We start from the raw sequence: 20,774 nt of genomic DNA on the forward strand, positions 1-20,774 counted from the left end.
GTAAGGCCGATCAATAATATTGTGGAATATTAAATGTCCCCAACTAGACAAGCCAAAAGCCAAGGCAACAGTGGCAAGGAACCAAAACTCCATCAGGTGACAGAATGGAGAAAAAAACCCATGGGAGAACCCAGGCTCAGTCGGGGGCCAGTTCTTCTCTGGCCAACGAGCGAACAGTATATGATTATGATCCAGGCAGCATTACAGGTCAGAAGTCAGATTGGTCTTGTCGATGAGGCCTTCACAGGGCTGATGTGGCTGGCACTTCAGGGATGCGTCATGGATGGGTCCAGGTGCAGGTTCACCATCTGATCTGGATATGGCCGGGATCCAGCTGACTTCAGTAAACAGGGAGGGACTAGTTGACACTTCAGGACTGCATTGTCATTATGTCCAGGCGCAGATCCTTCATCGGATCTGGATACGGCCTGGATCCGGCGGACTACGGTAAACCTTGGATAAACAGAAAGACTAATATTAGCGTAGACGCCATCCTTAATATGATGTAACAAGTACATCAGGATTTATGGGGAGTGTTCCCGGTTCCGGCTGACCTAAACCATGCAGCCTAACATTGAATTATAAAAGTCTGTAGTGTGTTATGTGTATGTTAAGTCAAAGAGATGTGTTTCTAGTCTAGATTTGAACTGACAGAGTGTGTCTGCTTCCCGGACAATGTTAGGAAGATTGTTTCAAAGTTTTGGTGCTAAATAGGAAAAGGATCTACCACCTGCAGTCGATTTTGATATTCTAGGTATTATCAACTGGCCGGAATTTTGAGATCGCAATAGACGTGAAGAACTATAATGCGTTAAGAGCTCGCTCAAGTATTGTGGAGCTAAACCATTTAGTGCTTTGTAAGTGATCAGCAATATTTTAAAATTTATACGATGTTTAATAGGGAGCCAATGCAGTGTTGACAGAACCGGGCTAATATGGTCATACTTCCTGGTTCTAGTAAGAACTCTGCTGCATTTTGGACCAGCTGTAGTTTGTTTATTAAGCGTGCAGTGCAACCACCCATAATAGCATTACAATAATCTAGCCTTGATGTCATGAACGCATGGAGTAATTGTTCTGCATTTTTCATTGACAGCATATGTGTCATATATTTTTAAGATGAAAGAATGCGGTTTTACAGATGCTAGACACATGACTTTCAAATGAAAGATTGATATCAAAGAGCACACCCAGGTTCCTAACCGACGACGAAGGTTTGACAGAGCAGCCATCAAGGCCATGTCCACACTAATACGGTTTCGTTTAAAAACGTATCTTTCTCTCTCCGTTTTGGCCTTCCGTCCACACTGAGACAACGTTTTTATTAATGAAAACGCCGCTTTTTTGAAGACACACTCCAAAGTGAATACATTTGAAAACGCCGTTTTCACGTTGTAGTGTGGACTGTGAAACCGGTGGTATTTAAAAACGATGACGTAAATTTAGTCATGTGACGCATTTTGTACCAATAGATACTGTATTCATGTTCATACCAGTATTGTGTCTGTTATGTGCTATTCACTTTCACACTGTTGCTAAAAATATTCTACATTGCACACTCTTCATATCACAGTCCTGCAAAGATGACACAATTTACTCACATTTGCTGTCCTGCGGTAAAACATGAGAGCAGTTGCGTTTTAGACCAAACATATGGTGACTGCGTGCGACCTGGAACCACATCAGTGAATGGTGAGATATTTTACTGAATAAAATTATCCTGTCAGAAGAATTGCGCGATAACTTCATTATTTATTTTTCCATCTGAATCATGTCAGTGATCTTTTGTGGGGTTTTACGCATGCGCACTAAAGATGAATTTAGCATTTTCAGGCGTTTTTCAAAAGTTTCTCATCCACACTGAAATGCCCGAAAACACTAGTGTGGACGGAGAGCGTTTATAAACGAAAACGCCGTTTTCAAATGTATCCGGATTAATGCCCAAGTGTTAGACAGTATTCTAGATTATTACGTGAGGACATTTTTTTGTCCAATAATTAGAATCTATGTTTTTTTCAGAATTAAGTAGTAGGAAGCTGCTAGTCATCCAGTTTTTATATCAGCTATGCATTCCGTTAATTTTGTGAATTGGTAAGTTTCGTCAGGGTGTGAAGAAGTATAGAGCTGCGTATTATCAGCATAACAGTGAAAACTAATGCCATGCTTCCTAATGATATCTCCCAAGCGTAGCATGTACAGAGTGAACAGCAACGGTCCTTGTACTGAGCCTTGTGGTACACCCTACTGAACTTGTGATCGATAAGACATCTCTTCATTTACTGCTACAAACTGATAACGGTCAGATAAGTATGATTTAAACCATGCTAATGCAATTCCACTAATGCCAACACAATTTTCGAGTCTATTTAAAAGAATATTGTAGTCGATAGTGTCAAATGCAGCACTAAGATCGAGTAACACTAATAGAGAAATACAACCACGATCGGATGATAAGAGCAAATAATTTGTAACTCTAATGAGAGCAGTCTCAGTACTATGGTACGGTCTAAATCCTGATTGAAAATCCTCGCAGATATCATTTCTTTCTAAAAAGGAACATAGTTGTGAAGATACTGCCTTTTCTAGTATCTTTGACAGAAAAGGTAGATTCGAGATCGGCCTGTAATTGACTAATTCTGTAGGATCAAGTTGTGTTTTTTTAACAAGCGGTTTAATCATAGCCAGCTTAAAAGTTTTTGGTACGTATCCTAATGACAAAGATGAATTAATGATATTAAGAAGAGGATCTATGACCTCTGGAAGCATCTCTTTCAGTAGCTTAGTCGGTATAGGGTCTAACATACATGTTGTTGATTTAGATGATTTAATGATTTTAGCAAATTCTTCCTCTCCTATAGCAATGAATGAATAGAATTTTTCTTTAGGGAGACTACAGTGCACTCCCTGATGTGATACTGTAGTAGACGGTTGCATAGTTATAATTTTCTTCCTGATATTGTCAATCTTATAAGTGAAGAAGTTCATAAAGTCATTACTGCTGTGCTGCTTGGAAACTTCTGGGCTTGAAGCTTTATTTTTCGTTAGTTTAGCCACTGTTTCAAATAAATACCTAGGGTTTTGTTTATCTTCTAATAGGGTTGAAAAATAAGCAGATCTAGCAGCTTTTAAGGCCTCTCTGTATGCAGTCGAGCTCTCTTTCCATGAAATGCGAAAATACCTCTAGTTTTGTTTTCTTCCATTTGCGCTCCATTTTTCTGGCTGCTCTCTTAAAGGTGCAGTGTGTGATTTTTAGCGGCATCTAGTGGTGAGATTTGCGAATTGCAAACAGTCAGTTACTCACTGCGTATCCCTCAAATTGAAAACTTGAATGAGAAGCTACGGCGGCCGACGTAAGATCGGAAGATGTCATCTGAGTCAGCAGAGAGTAGCAAGTCAAGCAATGAGGTTTCTTTATTATATATTATATTAAATTATATTTACTTAATTATTCAGTAAAACCACATGTTATTGCGATTGTTAATTTTACTTGCTCATCATTGTGTTAGTCTTTTATTCACTGGCTTTACCATAGCCTGTTTCCATGCTAGTTAGTATAAGATAAGAGCTATGGATAAGAGCATCAAAGCAGCTAGGTAAGGGGAAATAGCTAACGTTACGATGTCCGAGTCGTCGTTCAGACAGCATGTTTTTTTCCACGTTTGCAGAGTCAGGGACAACCTGAGGATTCTGCTGCGTCTTTTTCTGCTGCTTCTCATTCAAGTTAGTGACGAAACGCGCTCTGTAGCGCTGTTTTTTCGCTGTCGGCTACGGTAGAAACATGACGTCACGATATGTCGACCTTCATAGAAGGGGGTGGCCGCGGTTATGTAGATATAAATGACTCATTCTAAGGTAATAAAAACATAACGGTTCATTAAGTAAGGTCTTTATACACCACTGAAAACAGTTATGGATCTTATATTGCATTTCTGTCAATAGATCCTCAGAAATATCACACATTGCACCTTTAAGGGCTTAGTATACTTAGTACTTATTTGAGTAATTACAATGTAGTTGTTGTAATTACTCAAATAAGTATATAACTACATCACCTTAAAATAAAGTGTAGCCAAATATAGAAATGCCTATTACCGCTGCATTTTCCGCCACCACAGTGTTAAATACAACCCAGTCACATGTGACACTCGTTTGTGAGTTCACACTTCACACCAAGGGCTATATCTATGAATAGATAAAAGATAACGATAAAGATATAGCTCTACACCAAAACTATAACGATAATGGCACAGAAGCGATATCGTTGGAATCGCTTTGAGAACAATTTTATGCAGCTGATGAACGATAAAAAACATTGACAGCCAATCAGAATCCACCCTGCTGTAACGAGCTTGAGCATTTAAAGTGACAGACAAGCATACCTTTAGAATAAACAGAACAATATCGTCCTCTGGTGTGGACGCTAATATAGTTATTAGGGGTTCAAGCACGAAGTGCTGAAACCCTATTGTAATTGTACTGATTAGGGGTTCAAGCACGAAGTGCTGAACACCTATTGTAATTGTACTGATTTTTAGGGGTTCAAGCACGAAGTGCTGAAACCCTATTGTAATTGTGCTGATTTTTATTAGGGGTTCAAGCACGAAGTGCTGAAACCCTATTGTTATTGTACTGATTTTTATTATTATAAGGGGTTCAAGCTCGAAGTGCTGAACACCTATTGTAATTGTCCTGATTTTTATTAGGGGTTCAAGCACGAAGTGCTGAAACCCTATTGTAATTGTACTGATTTTTAGGGGTTCAAGCACGAAGTGCTGAAACCCTATTGTAATTGTACTGATTTTAAGGGGTTCAAGCACGAAGTGCTGAAACCCTATTGTAATTGCCCTGATTTTTAGGGGTTCAAGCACGAAGTGCTGAAACCCTATTGTAATTGTGCTGATTTTTATTAGGGGTTCAAGCACGAAGTGCTGAACACCTATTGTAATTGTACTGATTTTTATTAGGGGTTCAAGCACGAAGTGCTGAACACCTATTGTAATTGTACTGATTTTTATTAGGGGTTCAAGCACGAAGTGCTGAAACCCTATTGTAATTGTACTGATTTTTAGGGGTTCAAGCACGAAGTGCTGAAACCCTATTGTAATTGCCCTGATTAGGGGTTCAAACACTAAGTGCTGAAACCCTATTGTAATTGTAAGGATTTTTATTATTATTCTACCGCCGTAAAACGCATCGTGCAGCCCAAACCGTAAGTGCTGGAGACTTGAAACTTTGCCAGATGGTAGTACAAAAATCGAGGAGAGGTTATCAAATTATGACCCCGATTGGCCAATAGGTGGCGCTATAGTAAGCAAAAGTATGAAACCACTAATAACTCCTAGACGGTTTGTCGTAGACTCAAGTGTCTTATATCACTGTAATCTTTGGCTCAAGACGGACAAAACGTTTTTCTCCGATTTCATTTCCGGTATGCAAATTTTTCCGCCATTTTGAATTTTGTCAAAAACCTACTTTTGCAAACTAGTCTGTGGTTTTTCGCCCGATCGGAACCAAACCAGTGCAGAAATGTTCTTTGGAGTCTGAATATCAATAATTATCGAAAAAAAGTGGAAATTTCCATTCACGGTCGCTAGGGGATGCAAAATTAACGTTGTGGGAGGAGCCTATTTTACTAAAATGGCTATAACTTGAGAAGTAAATGAGCTGCCTTCACCAATCTCGATACACATGTGTAGGAGGTCAGTCTGGGGTCACACTAAAAAAATCACGTTAATTGGCCACATGGTGGCGCTATAACACTAAAAAAACATATAAACACCTGACTGTTTGTCCGAATGACTTGAAAATTGGTATGCAGTGTCTTGGTCCAAGGTGCCATGTATGTCTATGAGGACATTGGCGTATCTCAAAAAACATGGCCGCCATCGGCCAATGAAGTTGAGCACCCATTAGACAAGGTTAACGGAGGCTGATCGGAACGGAACTCGATGGGCATGTTCAACTCATGGCCCTAGAGGTCTGTAAGAATTTTGAAAGAAATTGGCCACTAGTTGGCGCTAACGACTTTTATGGCTCTGTAATCACGTGGTGTTACACTCATCCACAAAAAATGCATATCATTTGATAGATCTGCTCATGCTGAACAACTTTGCCTCTAGAACCATTGCTGTCAATCAAACCGTTCATTAAATATTCGCGAACATGTTAAAAACCTACTTTTGCGAACTAGTCCCTGGTTTTTCGCCTGATCGGAGCCAAACCAGTCTAGGACAATTCTCTGGACTCTCTAGATCAATAATTATCGAAAAAAAGTGGAACTTTTGCATTTGGGTGGCTGTAACAGGGTCATTTAGAAAAGGGGCGTGACAAAATACACTCAAAAGCCTATAAATCCTAAATGAAAACTCAGAACTTCACAAAAATTGGTGAGCATATGTGACATAACATCATTAACAAGAATGCAAAATTTTATGGAGATCGGACCAAAGGTGGCGCTATAACAGTTAAAAGGCTTTAAAACCATATATTTCCTATGGTAAATTGCCTGTATTGGCTGTAAATGGACTTTTCCATCTATTATTTCAGTGGTTAAAAGCTTTCTAAATAAAACTTAATGTCTTAAATGCTTATGTGCTTAAAGGCCTTAAATGCTTGAACCCCGATAAATGCTGCTTGCAGCTTTAATTAGGGGTTCAAGCACGAAGTGCTGAAACCCTATTGTAATTGTACTGATTTTTAGGGGTTCAAGCATGAAATGCTGAAACCCTATTGTAATTGTACCGATTTTTAGGGGTTCAAGCATGAAATGCTGAAACCCTATTGTAATTGTAAGGATTTGTAAAACGCATCGCGCAGGACAAACCGTAAGGCCTAGAGACGTGAAACCTGGCTAGATGGTAGGCCTCAATTTGGGGACAACCTATCAGAGTATGAACCCGAATGGCCCATAGGTGGCGCTACAGCAACCAAAAGTTCAAAATTGCTCATAACTCTTAGACCGTTTGTCCCAGGATCAAGTGTCTTATATCGTTGGAATCCTTGACTCAAGGCGGACAAAATGGCTATCTCTGATTTTGATTTAGGCAGGGGAAATTTTCTGCTATGTCGAATTTTGTCCAAAACCTACTTTTGCGGACTAGTCCCTGGTTTTTCGCCCGATTGGAACCAAACCAGTCTAGGACATTTCTCTGGACTCTCTAGATCAATAATTATCGAAAAAAAAGTTGAACTTTTGCATTTGGGTGGCTGTAACAGGGTCATTTAGAAAAGGGGCGTGGCAAAATACACTAAAAAGCCTATAAATCCCAAATGAAAACTCAGAACTTCACCAAAATTGATGAGCATATGTGTCAGAACATGGTGAGGAAGCATGCAGAGTTTCATGGAGATCGGACCATAGGTGGCGCTATAACTGGCAAAAAGCCTTCATTCTTATTAGGGGTTCAAGCATGAAATGCTGAAACCCTATTGTAATTGTAAGGATTCGTAAAACGCATCGTGCAGGCCAAACCGTAAGGCCTAGAGACGTGAAACCTGGCCAGATGGTAGGCCTCAATATTGGGGACAACCTATCAGAGTATGACCCCGAATGGCCCATAGGTGGCGCTACAGCAACCAAAAGTTCAAAATTGCTCATAACTCTTAGACCGTTTGTCCCAGGATCAAGTGTCTCATATCGTTGGAATCCTTGGCTCGAGGCGGACAAAATGGCTATCTCCGATTTGCTTGCCCTTCAGGCTCCAATTTCGAGTAAATTGCATTTTTTGAAAACCCTATTTTTGCGAACTTCTCCTTGGTTTTCCGCCCGATCGGAACCAAACCACTGCAAGAATATTCTCTGGAGTCTGACAATCAATAGTCATCTTTTTTTTTGCTAAACTTGGGACACATCTTCCTGAGCTCAATCTGAGATCACTTGAAAAAAATCGCAACAATTGGCCACTAGGTGGCACTATAAAACGGTTATAACTTGTGAACGGAAAGAGATATTTTCGCAAAACTTGGGACACATGTTCATGAGCTCATTCTGAGGTCACGTGAAAAAAATCATGACAATTGGCCACTTGGTGGCGCTATAAAATGGTTATAACTTGTGAACGGAATGAGATATTTTCACTAAACTTGGGACACATGTTCATAAGCTCAATCTGAGTTGACATGAAAAAAAATCGTGACAATTGGCCACTTGGTGGTGCTATAACAGTGAAAAAAATCATGAAAATAGCTATAAGCGCACCCAACCGTTAGTCTACTGAAAATTGGCACACAGTGTCTTTGTCCAAGGTGCCATGATAGTCTATGAGAACAATGGTGTATCTCAAAAAACTCAGTATACGTCATTGGCACAAAGCCTTGTAGGAGCCTTAGAAGTTTCAAGGAAGCCCGTGTTTTTTTCACAGGAGTGACCTCCTAAGAATCCTTGCCGAGTCCAACAATACCAAACATGCCAGGTTTCGCCTTATGGTTTTTGTAAGTGTCATTTAGAGCTTTAAAAAATTGTGGTTATCTTCAAAGCCGTTAGTCTGATCTAGACAACAACAAAAAAACAAAGGAAATTTGAAAACATAGGTAAATAGCTAAACAATAACGCCAAAATGTTAAAATTATGATAGGAACTGACAAAAAAATTTATTAAATCAAATCAATTTCACCCATGGATCATTTTGATGCTCTCACATGTTTGAAACGAACAATGATGGATTGTGATGAAATTTGTTTTGAATTGGGACTGGCGAATCCCCGTCCATACTGTCAATGACCGGTCGCAAAGACCCGCCCACTTTAGTTACTGTTGCTATGTCTGACAAGCGACGCCACTCTCACACCACACCAAGTTCTCACGCAGTGAAAAATACATTGCGGATCAGAAAAAAGACTGCGCGCTGACAGACAAGTACTTTTGATATGAAACAAAGTCTCACCTTTCAAATGTAGTCATTTTTTAGAGACATTTAAACAATAAATACCGTTTTGTGACTCTTTAATGTGTCTGACAGATCGCTGTAGACTCGAGGCTCAGTTAAAGCTGCTTGTGAACCGATCATCTCTTCCTTCTAGTTAATTTATAGCATTAAAATAAACATGAATGAACATAAAAGGAATGTTGTTTTAAAGTGCTAAGACGTCAGTACACTTTGTTTTTCAAATTTAAATCCTCCTATGTTAATCTACTAACTCTCCTGACTGCTTTGTTGGAAAAAATGGCGAATTATGATTAGTCAGATCGCCTGTCAATCAAACTCCCTGCGAAGGGTCAATTGAGAATGCCTGTGCGCACAATCCTGATCTAATCGACAACTTTGCAGTTGCACATAGGAAAGCCCGGAAAATCCCGCTATAATGTAAGAGAGCATCTTTTTCATGTATTTGGACTTAGGCCTAACAATGTTTTATAGTGCGCTGTCCCCATTGTTTTTTTGTTTTGTTTTTGGTGAGCGTAGGCTACTCCTGATTTTGTTAGTCATCTCATCTCTTATATGCTGTGTATGATCATATCCTGCCCTATTCATGGTAGCCTACTCGCGGACATTGCGTCATCAATGTCATCAATTGCGTCATCAAGGGGCCCGCCTTGATAATCCTACTTAAGGGCCCGGTGTTGGCTCGTTACGCCACTGGATATAATTGTCTAAACTCCTTATCAAAATTAAATATTTACAACAAATCTGACACATTTATATGGGCACACTTTGAGTACTACTAATAAAAGTGGTGGAGATCAGGCAAGACTATAAGAAGACTAGGCAAAAGGTGCTATAACTGTAAAAACGCTTTAAAACCATATATTTCCTATGGTAAACTGCCTGTATTGGCTGTAAATTGACTTTTTCATCTATGATGGCAGTTGTTAAATGCTTGCTAAATAAAACTTAATGTCTTTTGATGCTTGTGTGCTTAAAGGCCTTAACTGCTTGAACCCCGATAAATGCTGCTTGCAGCTTTAATTAGGGGCCAAGCACCGAAGGTGCAGGCACCTATTGTATTTGTTCCCGTTCTTATTATTATTAGGGGCCAAGCACCGAAGGTGCGCAGACCCTATTGTATTTGTTCCCGTTCTTATTATTATTAGGGGCCAAGCACCGAAGGTGCGGAGGCACCTATTGTATCTGTTCCGGTTCTTATTAGGGGCCAAGCACCAAAGGTGCGGAGGCACCTATTGTATCTGTTCCGTTTCTTCTTCTTATTATTATTATTAGGGGCCAAGCACCGAAGGTGCAGAGGCACCTATTGTATCTGTTCCGGTTCTTATTATTATTATTAGGGGCCAAGCACCGAAGGTGCAGGCACCTATTGTATTTGTTCCCGTTCTTATTATTATTATTATTCCGCCATGGGAGTCTATGGCAGCCCATAGAACCGATTGCGGGAAAGTTGTTTTGGTTTGACATTCTGATAGAGGACAGTCCCAACATTAAATACACCAATTTTGGTGTTTCTAAGTCATTCCCTCTAGCGCCACCACCTGTCCAAAGTTTCACTTTTATATTGCTAATAACTTTTGAACCGTTTGGCCAATCAACAAAATTCTTCTGATTCCTGAGCTCATGCCAATTCGATTGCACCCTATGACGTCATTTTCAGTCATAAAAACATGGCCGGCATTTTGAATTATCAAAAAAAGCTACTTTTTCGAACTCGTCCTAGACGGTTTGTCCGATTTGCACGAAAATTGAACCAGATCATCTTCAGGCAGTGCTGACAAAAAGTAATTAAAAGAAAGTTGATTCGTCAAACTGTTTTTGATAAACACTCAAACTAATTTTACGTAGCGCTTGCAAAAACAGTTGTAAGGCTGTATCTCCGCAACGCTTTCTCATATTCAGACCAAACTTGGTACATGTCATCACAAGCATGACCTGAGGCTACATGCTGTGTTTCGGCGCAGCGCCACCTACTGGTCCGGAGATATGAAAAATGGCTATTTTTGCTTATAACCTTTGAACAGTTTGTCCAAAAATCATAAAATTGATCTCGTTAGATTCAGGGCAACATGCCGAGTCTACTGATATCAAATTTTACCATATCGGCCATTTTGGCTGTCGGCCATTTTGAATTTTGTGCTAAAATGCTGTATTTTAACAACGCATGAACGGATTGTTACGAAACTTGGCATGGGTCATCAGCACGATGTTCTGAAGGAGCGTGAGAAGTTTCGAAACAGCGCCACCTAGTGGTGATTTTTTTTTTTCAAATGCTTATAACTTTGGTTGTGGTCGACTTATTTTCACGAAACTCATGTCATTAGACTCCTGAATCGGTGCCGAGTCCTACGATACCAAACATGCTAGGTTTCGCCTTATGGTTTGTGTAGCGTTGTGATTTAGCGCTTAAAAAACATTTGGCTATATCTTCAAAACCGTTTGTCCGATCGAGACGAAACCACCGTCAGAAGTTTGAAAACATAGGTCGATAGCTGTACGCCAATGCCCAAATGCGAAAATATTGATGTTTAGGAATAGTAAATTCCAATCAAAGTCCTGTGTCAGTCATTTTTTACGTGTTTTTTCATATAAATGTGTATAACTCCGAAGCGAATTGAGATATTTTCACCAAAATCGACACACATATGTATGGGCTCACTCTGAGGACACACACAAAAAAATGGTGGGACTCAGCCTCTTGGTGGCGCTATAATAGAACAAAACATGAAATTCCCATTGACTTCAATACAGTTTTGTGAAATAAAATGCTATACTAAACAAATGCATTGGTGTAATATTACGAAACTCAGAATGTGCCATCAGCACCATCCCCTGAAAGTACTCAAAATATTTCGAGACAGCGTCACCTAGTGGTCAAAAGTTATAACAAAATTTCCAAAACTGCTAATAACTTTTGAATAAATTGGGCTATTGAAATGACACTGGTCTTATTAGATTCCTTGGGTCAGGCCGAGAACATAGATACCAAGTTTACCTCATTTGGCCGAACTTCCTGTCCGCCATCTTGATTTTCATTCAAAACCTACTTGTTCGAACTCCTCCTAGACCGTTTGTCCGATTTTCACCAAAATCGAGTCGTATCATCTCCAGACCGTGCTGACTAAAAGTTATGGATTTCGTGTCGATTGACGAAACCGTTTTCGTATACCGCAGCAGCAAAGTTGAGGCATGATGCCAAAAGGACTATTCAGGCTTTATCTCTGCAATGCCTTGACATATTGACACCAAACTTTGTTTGTCTCATTGTCACTTCACTCTGACCACATCACATCAGTTTTGTGACCTCGCCACCTATTGGTCAAAAGTGATAATCCATTAAATCATATTTTTAATTACTGTTTCTATGATTTGTCAGGCATTTTGCCTAAAATCCTCTTTAAATGTCTTTAATTGCTGATTGTTGCAGTTGATCTGACACTTTCAGCAATGTTGGCATGTCTTGTCGTCTTATTCTGCTTGGCCCCGGTAATTGCTGCTTGCAGCTATATTTATGCTTGTTGTCATCTGTTGACGTTGTACTAGCAGAATGTGGCGGTTGGTCGGTGTTGTATTAGTCCCGCCCCTCCTCCATAGTTGAACATACTTCATAGTTGATCTGTAAAAAAACGGCGAATGCTCAGTGCTTCAGCATGAAAAAAAACGATCAGCGCCTCGTTACGCTCATGGCATTTTAAAAAAGCGGCACTCCCATTGAAAACAATTGAAAAAATACACCAGCCGAGGGAAAAACACTTTGGTGGACACGCCGCCTAAGCAATGCAATGCATTTTTTAGGCCGACTGCTAATAATACTATTTTTCACGTGGAGACATTTCCCGCAATGTATGGAATACCAGGACATGACACACGCACACACATGCGTGCGCATACACACACACACACACACACACACACACACACACACACACACACACACACACACACACTAACCCGACCCCTAAACCTACCCATCACACAACTTTCTGCATTTTTTTCATTTTCAAAAAAACTCATTTTGTATGATTTATAAGCTTGTGTACCTCAATTTAGGTCCCCCCAGTGACACGAGTCCCCATGAGTGTGTATGTGTGTGCGCATTCAGGTTTAAGACCCCACCGGGATAGAAAAACATGTACACACTCACACACTGCATAGATACTTCATTATTTAATCACACTGGCTTCACAGCAGGTTTTGTTGACTGTAGTCAGATTATTATACAAATTTTTTATCAGTGGTCACTCTGCTACATTTACAGCTGAAAAATATAAACTAGGCATGTTTAACAAGATTTAATATGAATTAGTTTGTCTGAATTTTTTATCGTTTTTTCTTGTATACTTTTAAGGTCCATTTATTTGGTGCTTAGTTCAATCTCAAACCATTATTTAATTTTTATTATTAAGATGTCGGCACAAGAGTTAACTATGGAAGCTTGTTTCCGCCACAAAAAAAAAAAAAAAAGATAATTGCGACTTTTTATCTCGCAATTGTGATTTTACATCTCGCAATTCTGACTTTATTTCTCAGAATTGCGAGATACAAAGTCAGAATTGCGTGAAATAAAGTCGCAATTGCGTGTTATAAAGTCAGAATTGCGAGCTATAAAGTTGCAATTGCTTGTTATAAAGTCAGAATTCTGACTTTTTTTCTCGCAATTGCGACTTTATATCACGCAATTCTGACTTTATAACACGCAATTGCGAGTTTATATCTCGCAATTCTGACATATTTTCTCAGAATTGTGACATATAAACTCACAATTGTGAGATATAAAGTCCAATTCTAAGGGGAAAAAAAGACGGACTTTTTTTTATTTATTTTTTTACCTCAGAATAGTTTCTCACAATTCTGACTTTATAACACGCAATTGCGACTTTATATCATGCAATTCTGACTTTATATCTCCCAATTGCGTATTATAAAGTCAGAATTGCGTGATATTAAGTCGCAATTGCGAGGAAAAAAGTCAGAATTCTGACTTTATAAGACGCAATTGCGACTTTATTTCACGCAATTCTGACTTTATATCTCGCAATTCTGACTTTATAAGACGCAATTGCGACTTTATTTCACGCAATTCTGACTTTATATCTCGCAATTCTGACTTTATAACACGCAATTGCGACTTTATTTCACGCAATTCTGACTTTATATCTCGCAATTCTGACTTTATAACACGCAATTCTGACTTTATATCTCAAAATTCTGAGAAATAAACTCAGAATTGCGAGATAAAAAGTCGCAATTATCTCTTAAAATGTTTTATTCTGTGGCGGAAACAAGCTTCCATAGTTAACTGTATTCTGGGCAAACATTAAACTTTGCTGAAATTAAGCGTCTCGCTTTGGTCTACACTGGAAGTGTTCTGTTTGCTCTGCTAAACTATACTTACTAAAACTAAACTAAAACTAACAAAACCATTAATGAAACTAACAAAAAATAAACTGAAATTTAAAGCAAAATTTAAAACGATATTAAAATAAAAACTAATTTAGAAAAGCAAAACTATAATACGCTTGTGCTGCAGGCCTGTGTGCGAGTGTGCAGCAGCTCGCGCCGTGCACAAGGCAGTGTATTCTTTTCAGATATCAATTATAATCAATTTGAATAAAACACAAAAGACCTACATTATGAACCTCAGAAGAGTATGTATGTATTTTAAAATCTCTTTTGTGCTCCGGGTGTCAGATAGTCAGAATTACAGTTCTTTTGTGAACGTTAATGTAGGCCTAAAATATTTAATTTACAACTAATTTAATAATTTGTATCTACATAAAAAAAAAAAAAAAAAAAAAAAAAAAACAGCTGTCATACCCTGCCATACCCAATTTATGCAAAGCGTAGGAGAATTTATGTCTACACAGAAGTCAAGTCAAGTCAAGTCATTTTCATTTATATAGCGCTTTTAACAATGTAGATTGTCTCAAAGCAGCTTTACAGAGATAAATGTATAATTTAACGTAAGATTGTTTTGGCTTTATAGCGGTTCTTTAATAAAGTTATTTTCCAGCTAAAGTTAGTTTTGATTGATTCGCTTCCGTCGCAACGATCATTTGTTTTTAAATTAGGGCCGCCAAGACGACACCATTCTCTCTACACAGACTTTAAACGCGAACCTGTGAGAAACGCTGATGGCGTTCAGATGCGCATTAAGAACGGGTTCTATAGTTATGTGCGTTTGAATATATGTGTGCAGGTTTGGAATTCCCTACAAACCAAACCTAAACAAATTACTGGTGTTTCCTTATAGTTTTGATTCAGAATTTTATTTTATTTTATCAATTCGGGGTAGATACGCAAATTGAGTTTTCCCGACGACGCGTTATCTGTAGAGTGGGAAAGGGATCCTCCATAGGGAGAGACTAGTTGGCACTTCAGCACTGCGTTGACACCGGGTCCAGGCGAAGGTCCTTCATCAGATCTGGAAACGGCCTGGATCCGGCAGGCTGCGGGAAAACCTTGGGATAAACAAAGACACTAAAATTAGCTTAGATGCCATTCTTCTCATGATGTAACAAGTACATCAGGATTTATGGGAAGTGTTCCCGGTTCCAGCTGACCTAATCTATGCAGCCTAATATTGAATTATAGAAGTCTATAATGTATTATGTGAACGCTATGTCAAAGAGATGTGTCTTTAATCTAGATTTGAACTGACAGAGTGTGTCTGCTTCCCGGACAATGGTAGGAAGGCTGTTCCAAAGTTTTGGTGCTAAATAGGAAAAGGATCTACCGCCAGCAGTTGATTTTGATATTCTAGGTATTATCAACTGGCCGGAATTTTGAGATCGCAATAGACGTGAAGGAGTATAATGCGTTAAGAGCTCGCTCAAGTACTGCGGAGCTAAACCATTTAGTGCTTTGTAAGTAATCAGCAATATTTTAAAATTGATGCGATATTTAATAGGGAGCCAGTGCAGTTTTGACAGAACCGGGCTAATATGCTCATACTTCCTGGTTCTGGTAAGAACTCGAGCTGCTGCGTTTTGAACTAGCTGTAGTTTGTTTATTAAGCGTGCAGGGCAACCACCCAGTAGAGCATTACAATAATCTAGCCTTGAGGTCATGAACACATGGACTAATTGTTCCGCATTTGTCAATGAGAGCATATGACGTAATTTAGATATATTTTTAAGATGGAAAAATGCGGTTTTACAGATACTAGACACGTGACTTTCAAATGAAAGATTAGTATCAAAGAGCACACCCAGGTTCCTAACCGACGACGAAGACTTAACAGAGCAGCCATCAAGTGTTAGACAGTATTCTAGGTTATTACGTGAGGAAGTTTTTTGTCCAATAATTAGAATCTCTGTTTTTTCAGAATTTAGAAGTAGGAAATTACGAGTCATCCAATTTTTTATATCAGCTATGCATTCTGTTAATTTAGTGAATTGGTAAGTTTCGTTAGGTTTTGAAGAAATATAGAGCTGAGTATCGTCGGCATAACAGTGGAAGCTAATTCCATGTTTCCTAATGATATCTCCTAATGGCAGCATGTACAGAGTGAACAGCAGCGGTCCTAGTACTGAGCCCTGTGGTACGCCATACTGAACTTGTGATTGATAAGACATCTCTTCATTTACTGCTACAAACTGATAACGGTCAGATAAGTATGATTTAAACCATGCTAGTGCAATTCCACTAATGCCAACATAGTTTTCTAGTCTATTTAAAAGAATGTTGTGGTCAATGGTGTCAAACGCAGCACTAAGATCGAGTAACACTAATAGAGAGACACAACCACGATCGGATGATAAGAGCAAATCATTTGTTACTCTAACGAGAGCAGTCTCAGTACTATGGTATGGTCTAAATCCAGACTGAAAATCCTCGCAGATATCATTTCTTTCTAGAAAGGAACATAGTTGTGAAGATACTGCCTTTTCTAGTATCTTTGACAGAAAAGGTAGATTCGAGATCGGCCTGTAATTGACTAATTCTGAAGGATCAAGTTGCATTTTTTTAACAAGCGGTTTAATCATAGCCAGCTTAAAGTTTTTTGGTACGTATCCTAGAGACAAAGAGGAATTAATGATATTAAGAAGAGGATCTATGACCTCTGGAAGCATCTCTTTCAGTAGCTTAGTCGGTATAGGGTCTAACATACATGTTGTAGATTTAGATGATTTAACGAGTTTAGTAAATTCTTCCTCTCCTATAGCAATGAATGAATCAAATTTTTCCTCAGGGAGACTACAATGCACTGCCTGATGCGATACTGTAGTAGACGGTTGCATAGTTATAATTTTATCCCTGATATTATCAATCTTATAAGTGAAGAAGTTCATAAAGTCATTACTGCTGTGCTGCTTGGAACCTTCTGTGTTTGAAGCTTTCTTTTTCGTTAGTTTAGCCACTGTTTCAAATAAATACCTAGGATTATGTTTATTTTCTTCTAATAGGTTTGAAAAATAAGCAGATCTAGCAGCTTTTAAAGCTCTTAAAGAAGAAAGCCTTATTTAGGCTGTGCTCCGGTACGGTTTGTGTCAAGCCATTTGTTAGTCTGGTTGTTTGATGAGAAAAATATGAATTGTAGTTGCAATAACCGCATTAAGAATCGGTACAGCTATTCTGCTGCATGCATGGAACTGAGGAACAACTGATGATGATATGGTTTGGTCTTCGGCTGATCAATCAGAGGACAGGCGTTTCATTCCCGCCCACGTGCAGAGATTTTTTTTTTTTTTTTTTACAGCTGTATGAAAAATGAAAAATCGAGCTTAATTCTTGTTTTAAAATAAAAATTAAACAAAAAAGGAGCCGTTTTCTCATTTTTCTACTTTCAATATATATAGGCTATATAAAAAAAAAAAAACAACTGAACGAATGATAGACGGATTGATGCGGCTGCTTTCAGATCCAATACAGTTGGATGCTTCATCTTTCTACAAAAGTTTATTTGCAAACTCTCAATTTCACTGTGCCTCGTTTACAAAACAACATGCTCTGAAGAAACATGTAATACTCCGATGCGATCCGGGACACCATTAAAATAAACCGTTCTGATGCTGAGATCCTTCTGAAGTCTGTACAGAGACGCAAAAGAGCTGTTAAAACTGGACACATCAAAGTGAATGTTATTTCACATTTGTCTTGTCAACAGACTCAAGTGTGTGAAGTATGTCAGAAACTGAATGGGCATCTGTATCTACACTGTATCCAGTGTCGACGGCATCAATGATTATAATGGGTTATATATTTGCTTTTGACAAAATGCTCACATCCGTTGTAGACAAATGTAAGTATCTGTGCTGATTCGTCAGTGTCTTGTTCTGAAGGCAGTCATATGCAAATTTATTTGCCCATGTGACGTCACAAATCCTGCAATATCCAAATAATCTGTTTGTAGAGCTTGATTAAATAAAAGCTTTGTTTATAATGAGAATGTTTTAAGCTATGAAACTTAAAGGAGAACTCTGGTCAATTTTAACATTGAGCTCATTTTTTTGTACATTTGGAGTGCTGTCAGTACAGTGATGTTTATTCAGCCAGCGCACATACCTCGAAAGTCCACAGTAATCGATTGTCGAGTTCACACGCATAGGTTTAGTACCTATGATCACGCGCGTGAACTCGACAATCGACTACTGTGGACTTCGACCGAAAACAGGATGTAAATACAGGTATTTAAATAAATAAATAAATAAACATCATTTTTATTCATATCTTTCACATCTACTGCAGTCAGATTCACCCGCGTTCACTCCGAAGGAATCACTCACATGACCTGTGCACTTGTAATGACACATCAAGGATGTTAAGAGGCTAAAAGCAGGTTTAAAACTTGCCCCATTGAAGTCAACAGGGTGCAAATTTTAAAAAGAGAATAACACGTTGTAGGCAACACCGATTTTTGTCGTTGTTCTCTGTACTGACAGCACTCCAAATGTACAAAAAAATGAGCTCAATGTTAAAATTGACCGGAGTTCTCCTTTAAAAGGTGACTTGATGGTACAAAGGCCTCTTATATGTCAAATATCAAGGTAAATTTGATTGTGTCATGACTAACTATTTTAATCTAGTGTAAACAAAATGTCCTCTTGTGTTTAACTGGTTTAAGATCCTTCACTGACCCCACTGCAGTAAGGCAGATATACAGAAAGTATGATTGCATGAAATGGCTGTTTTTCAGTAGTGTTCTATTTTTAAAAAATCACAATGACTCAATAATCCTGTGTTTTAGTTTGAATTTGTATTATACTGCATAATTTTTCAGAAAAATAATAGCACGTTTGAACTGCTGTCACAGTGTTTTACTGATGTATGCAAGGTCGTCAGCTTTCAAACAACCTGAAAGTTGATGTAATATAATTTGTTTACTATAAGCTGCAAGAGAAAAATACTTAGAGCATTTCAGGAATTAAAACCCAAAAAATATAAGGAACTTTAACTGATATTTAACTAAATGTTGTTGTATATTCTGTCACTTCCTGTAGGGAATATTCTCCAGGTCCAACTTCAGGTTGTCAAAGTGTTTTTTGCCAGAGGAGAGGAGCGTGTTAGCGCTTTACTGCATCAGCTGTCTGATCATTGCACTGATTACACTCATCCATCTAAAGATGTTCAGAAGATCACTGCACTTGACAAACAGCTTTCTAGCAAAGTACAAGACTTTGTAACATGCACAAGACAGCTTTGTGGCACTGAATTGTATCAGAAGAACAGTTCATGTTCACAGATGTTGCAATGTTGAGTATCATTGAGTTTCCTGGTTTGGATGTGCTCAGTGTCTTTTCTTTCTAATTTAAAATATAAAATATTTTTTTTGATGCACAATTAAAACTCTGAAGTAGTAGGTTTTGTTGTTGTTGTTGTTGTTTCTACTTTGCATTGGTCCAAACTGAAGTTACACTGTCAAAACTCTTCATAGTCAGCGAAACAGAAGTCTATGTGGACAACACTGCAGTCAATTTTTCATGTTCACACAAAAATGCATTCAATGAACACATCTCCAAAAATCCATGAACGCTTTTGTCATTCATACTCCACCACCTGTAAAGTACTTTACAATTGCACCACATGTTTCAAATGCTAATAAACTGCTTTCCAAATTATTAAAAACACATTCAATTCTGTATAAAATATAACATTTGTGCATTTCTACAGTAATTATATTGAAATGTATTGCAGTACATTTGAAATATTCCAAAGACGGCTAATTGTAATTTCAGCTAAAAGACTACACAGGTGTCAGATTTTCAGGGTTTTTTTTTTTTTTTTTTTTTTTTACAGCAAGAGAGTGGACTCCCTGAATCATTATACTATGCATTTAAAAAAAATATTTTCAGCCCTGGTTTCAGGATTTTTTTATTGTTGTTTGTACTATATGCAAAGACATGCAAAATGTGTTATTCATATTCTAATATGGCACTAATTTATGTGAAAAATCATTTAATAAACTTTAAAAGTTCATGTAATGCTCTGTTGTTAGTGGTGCTGTTTTTTAATTTTTTTTATGTCAGTGTAAATTTGTCGAACAAGCTGAGTTTTGGTGGTTTGAGCAAGTTTTGGAAGTAAGATTAAATGCAGACTGTATGAAGAGCTTTGAAACAATGGCTTCAGTATTAGATGATTAGCAATTGGAAAAGAAAATACAGATTTTAGTAAAAAAAAAATGTTTTTGCTGCAGCCAACTTTTCAAGTGGTGATTATCACACGTTACTCAATTCAAAGGCAAACTCGGATTTCTTTTAGAGGTATTTTATTTGCAAAATTACATTTCTTCCCACATCTCCATTTTAAACAAAGACCAAGGTCTTCTAATGTGCCTCGTTATTAAAATAATTGTTAAGAAATGAAAAAGAATTGTTTTTATTATTATTTAGAATTTTTCTTTATTGTCACTCATAATTTAAATTTCTGAAATAAGAACATGTAAAAGCTGCA

At 38.1% G+C, this 20,774-nt stretch overlaps 1 protein-coding gene across 4 annotated transcripts in view; it reads left to right on the forward strand.

Moving 5' to 3' along the window:
• Positions 1–20,774, forward strand: part of mppe1 (metallophosphoesterase 1) — an 88,991-nt gene that overhangs the window by 58,829 nt on the left and 9,388 nt on the right. Inside the window, exon 9 of one of the 4 annotated variants that reach the window (XM_084399207.1) lies at positions 19,325–20,296. The exons of the other annotated variants lie outside the window; for them this stretch is intronic. Coding sequence (XP_084255333.1) covers positions 19,325–19,507 — 183 coding nt within the window. The 3' untranslated portion in view covers positions 19,508–20,296. Of the gene's footprint in view, positions 1–19,324; positions 20,297–20,774 lie in introns of those variants that run through there. 4 annotated transcript variants of the gene reach the window in all.

The sequence above is a fragment of the Rutilus rutilus genome, assembly GCF_951802725.1.
Source record: "Rutilus rutilus genome assembly, chromosome: 24".
NCBI classification, from domain to species: domain Eukaryota; kingdom Metazoa; phylum Chordata; class Actinopteri; order Cypriniformes; family Leuciscidae; genus Rutilus; species Rutilus rutilus.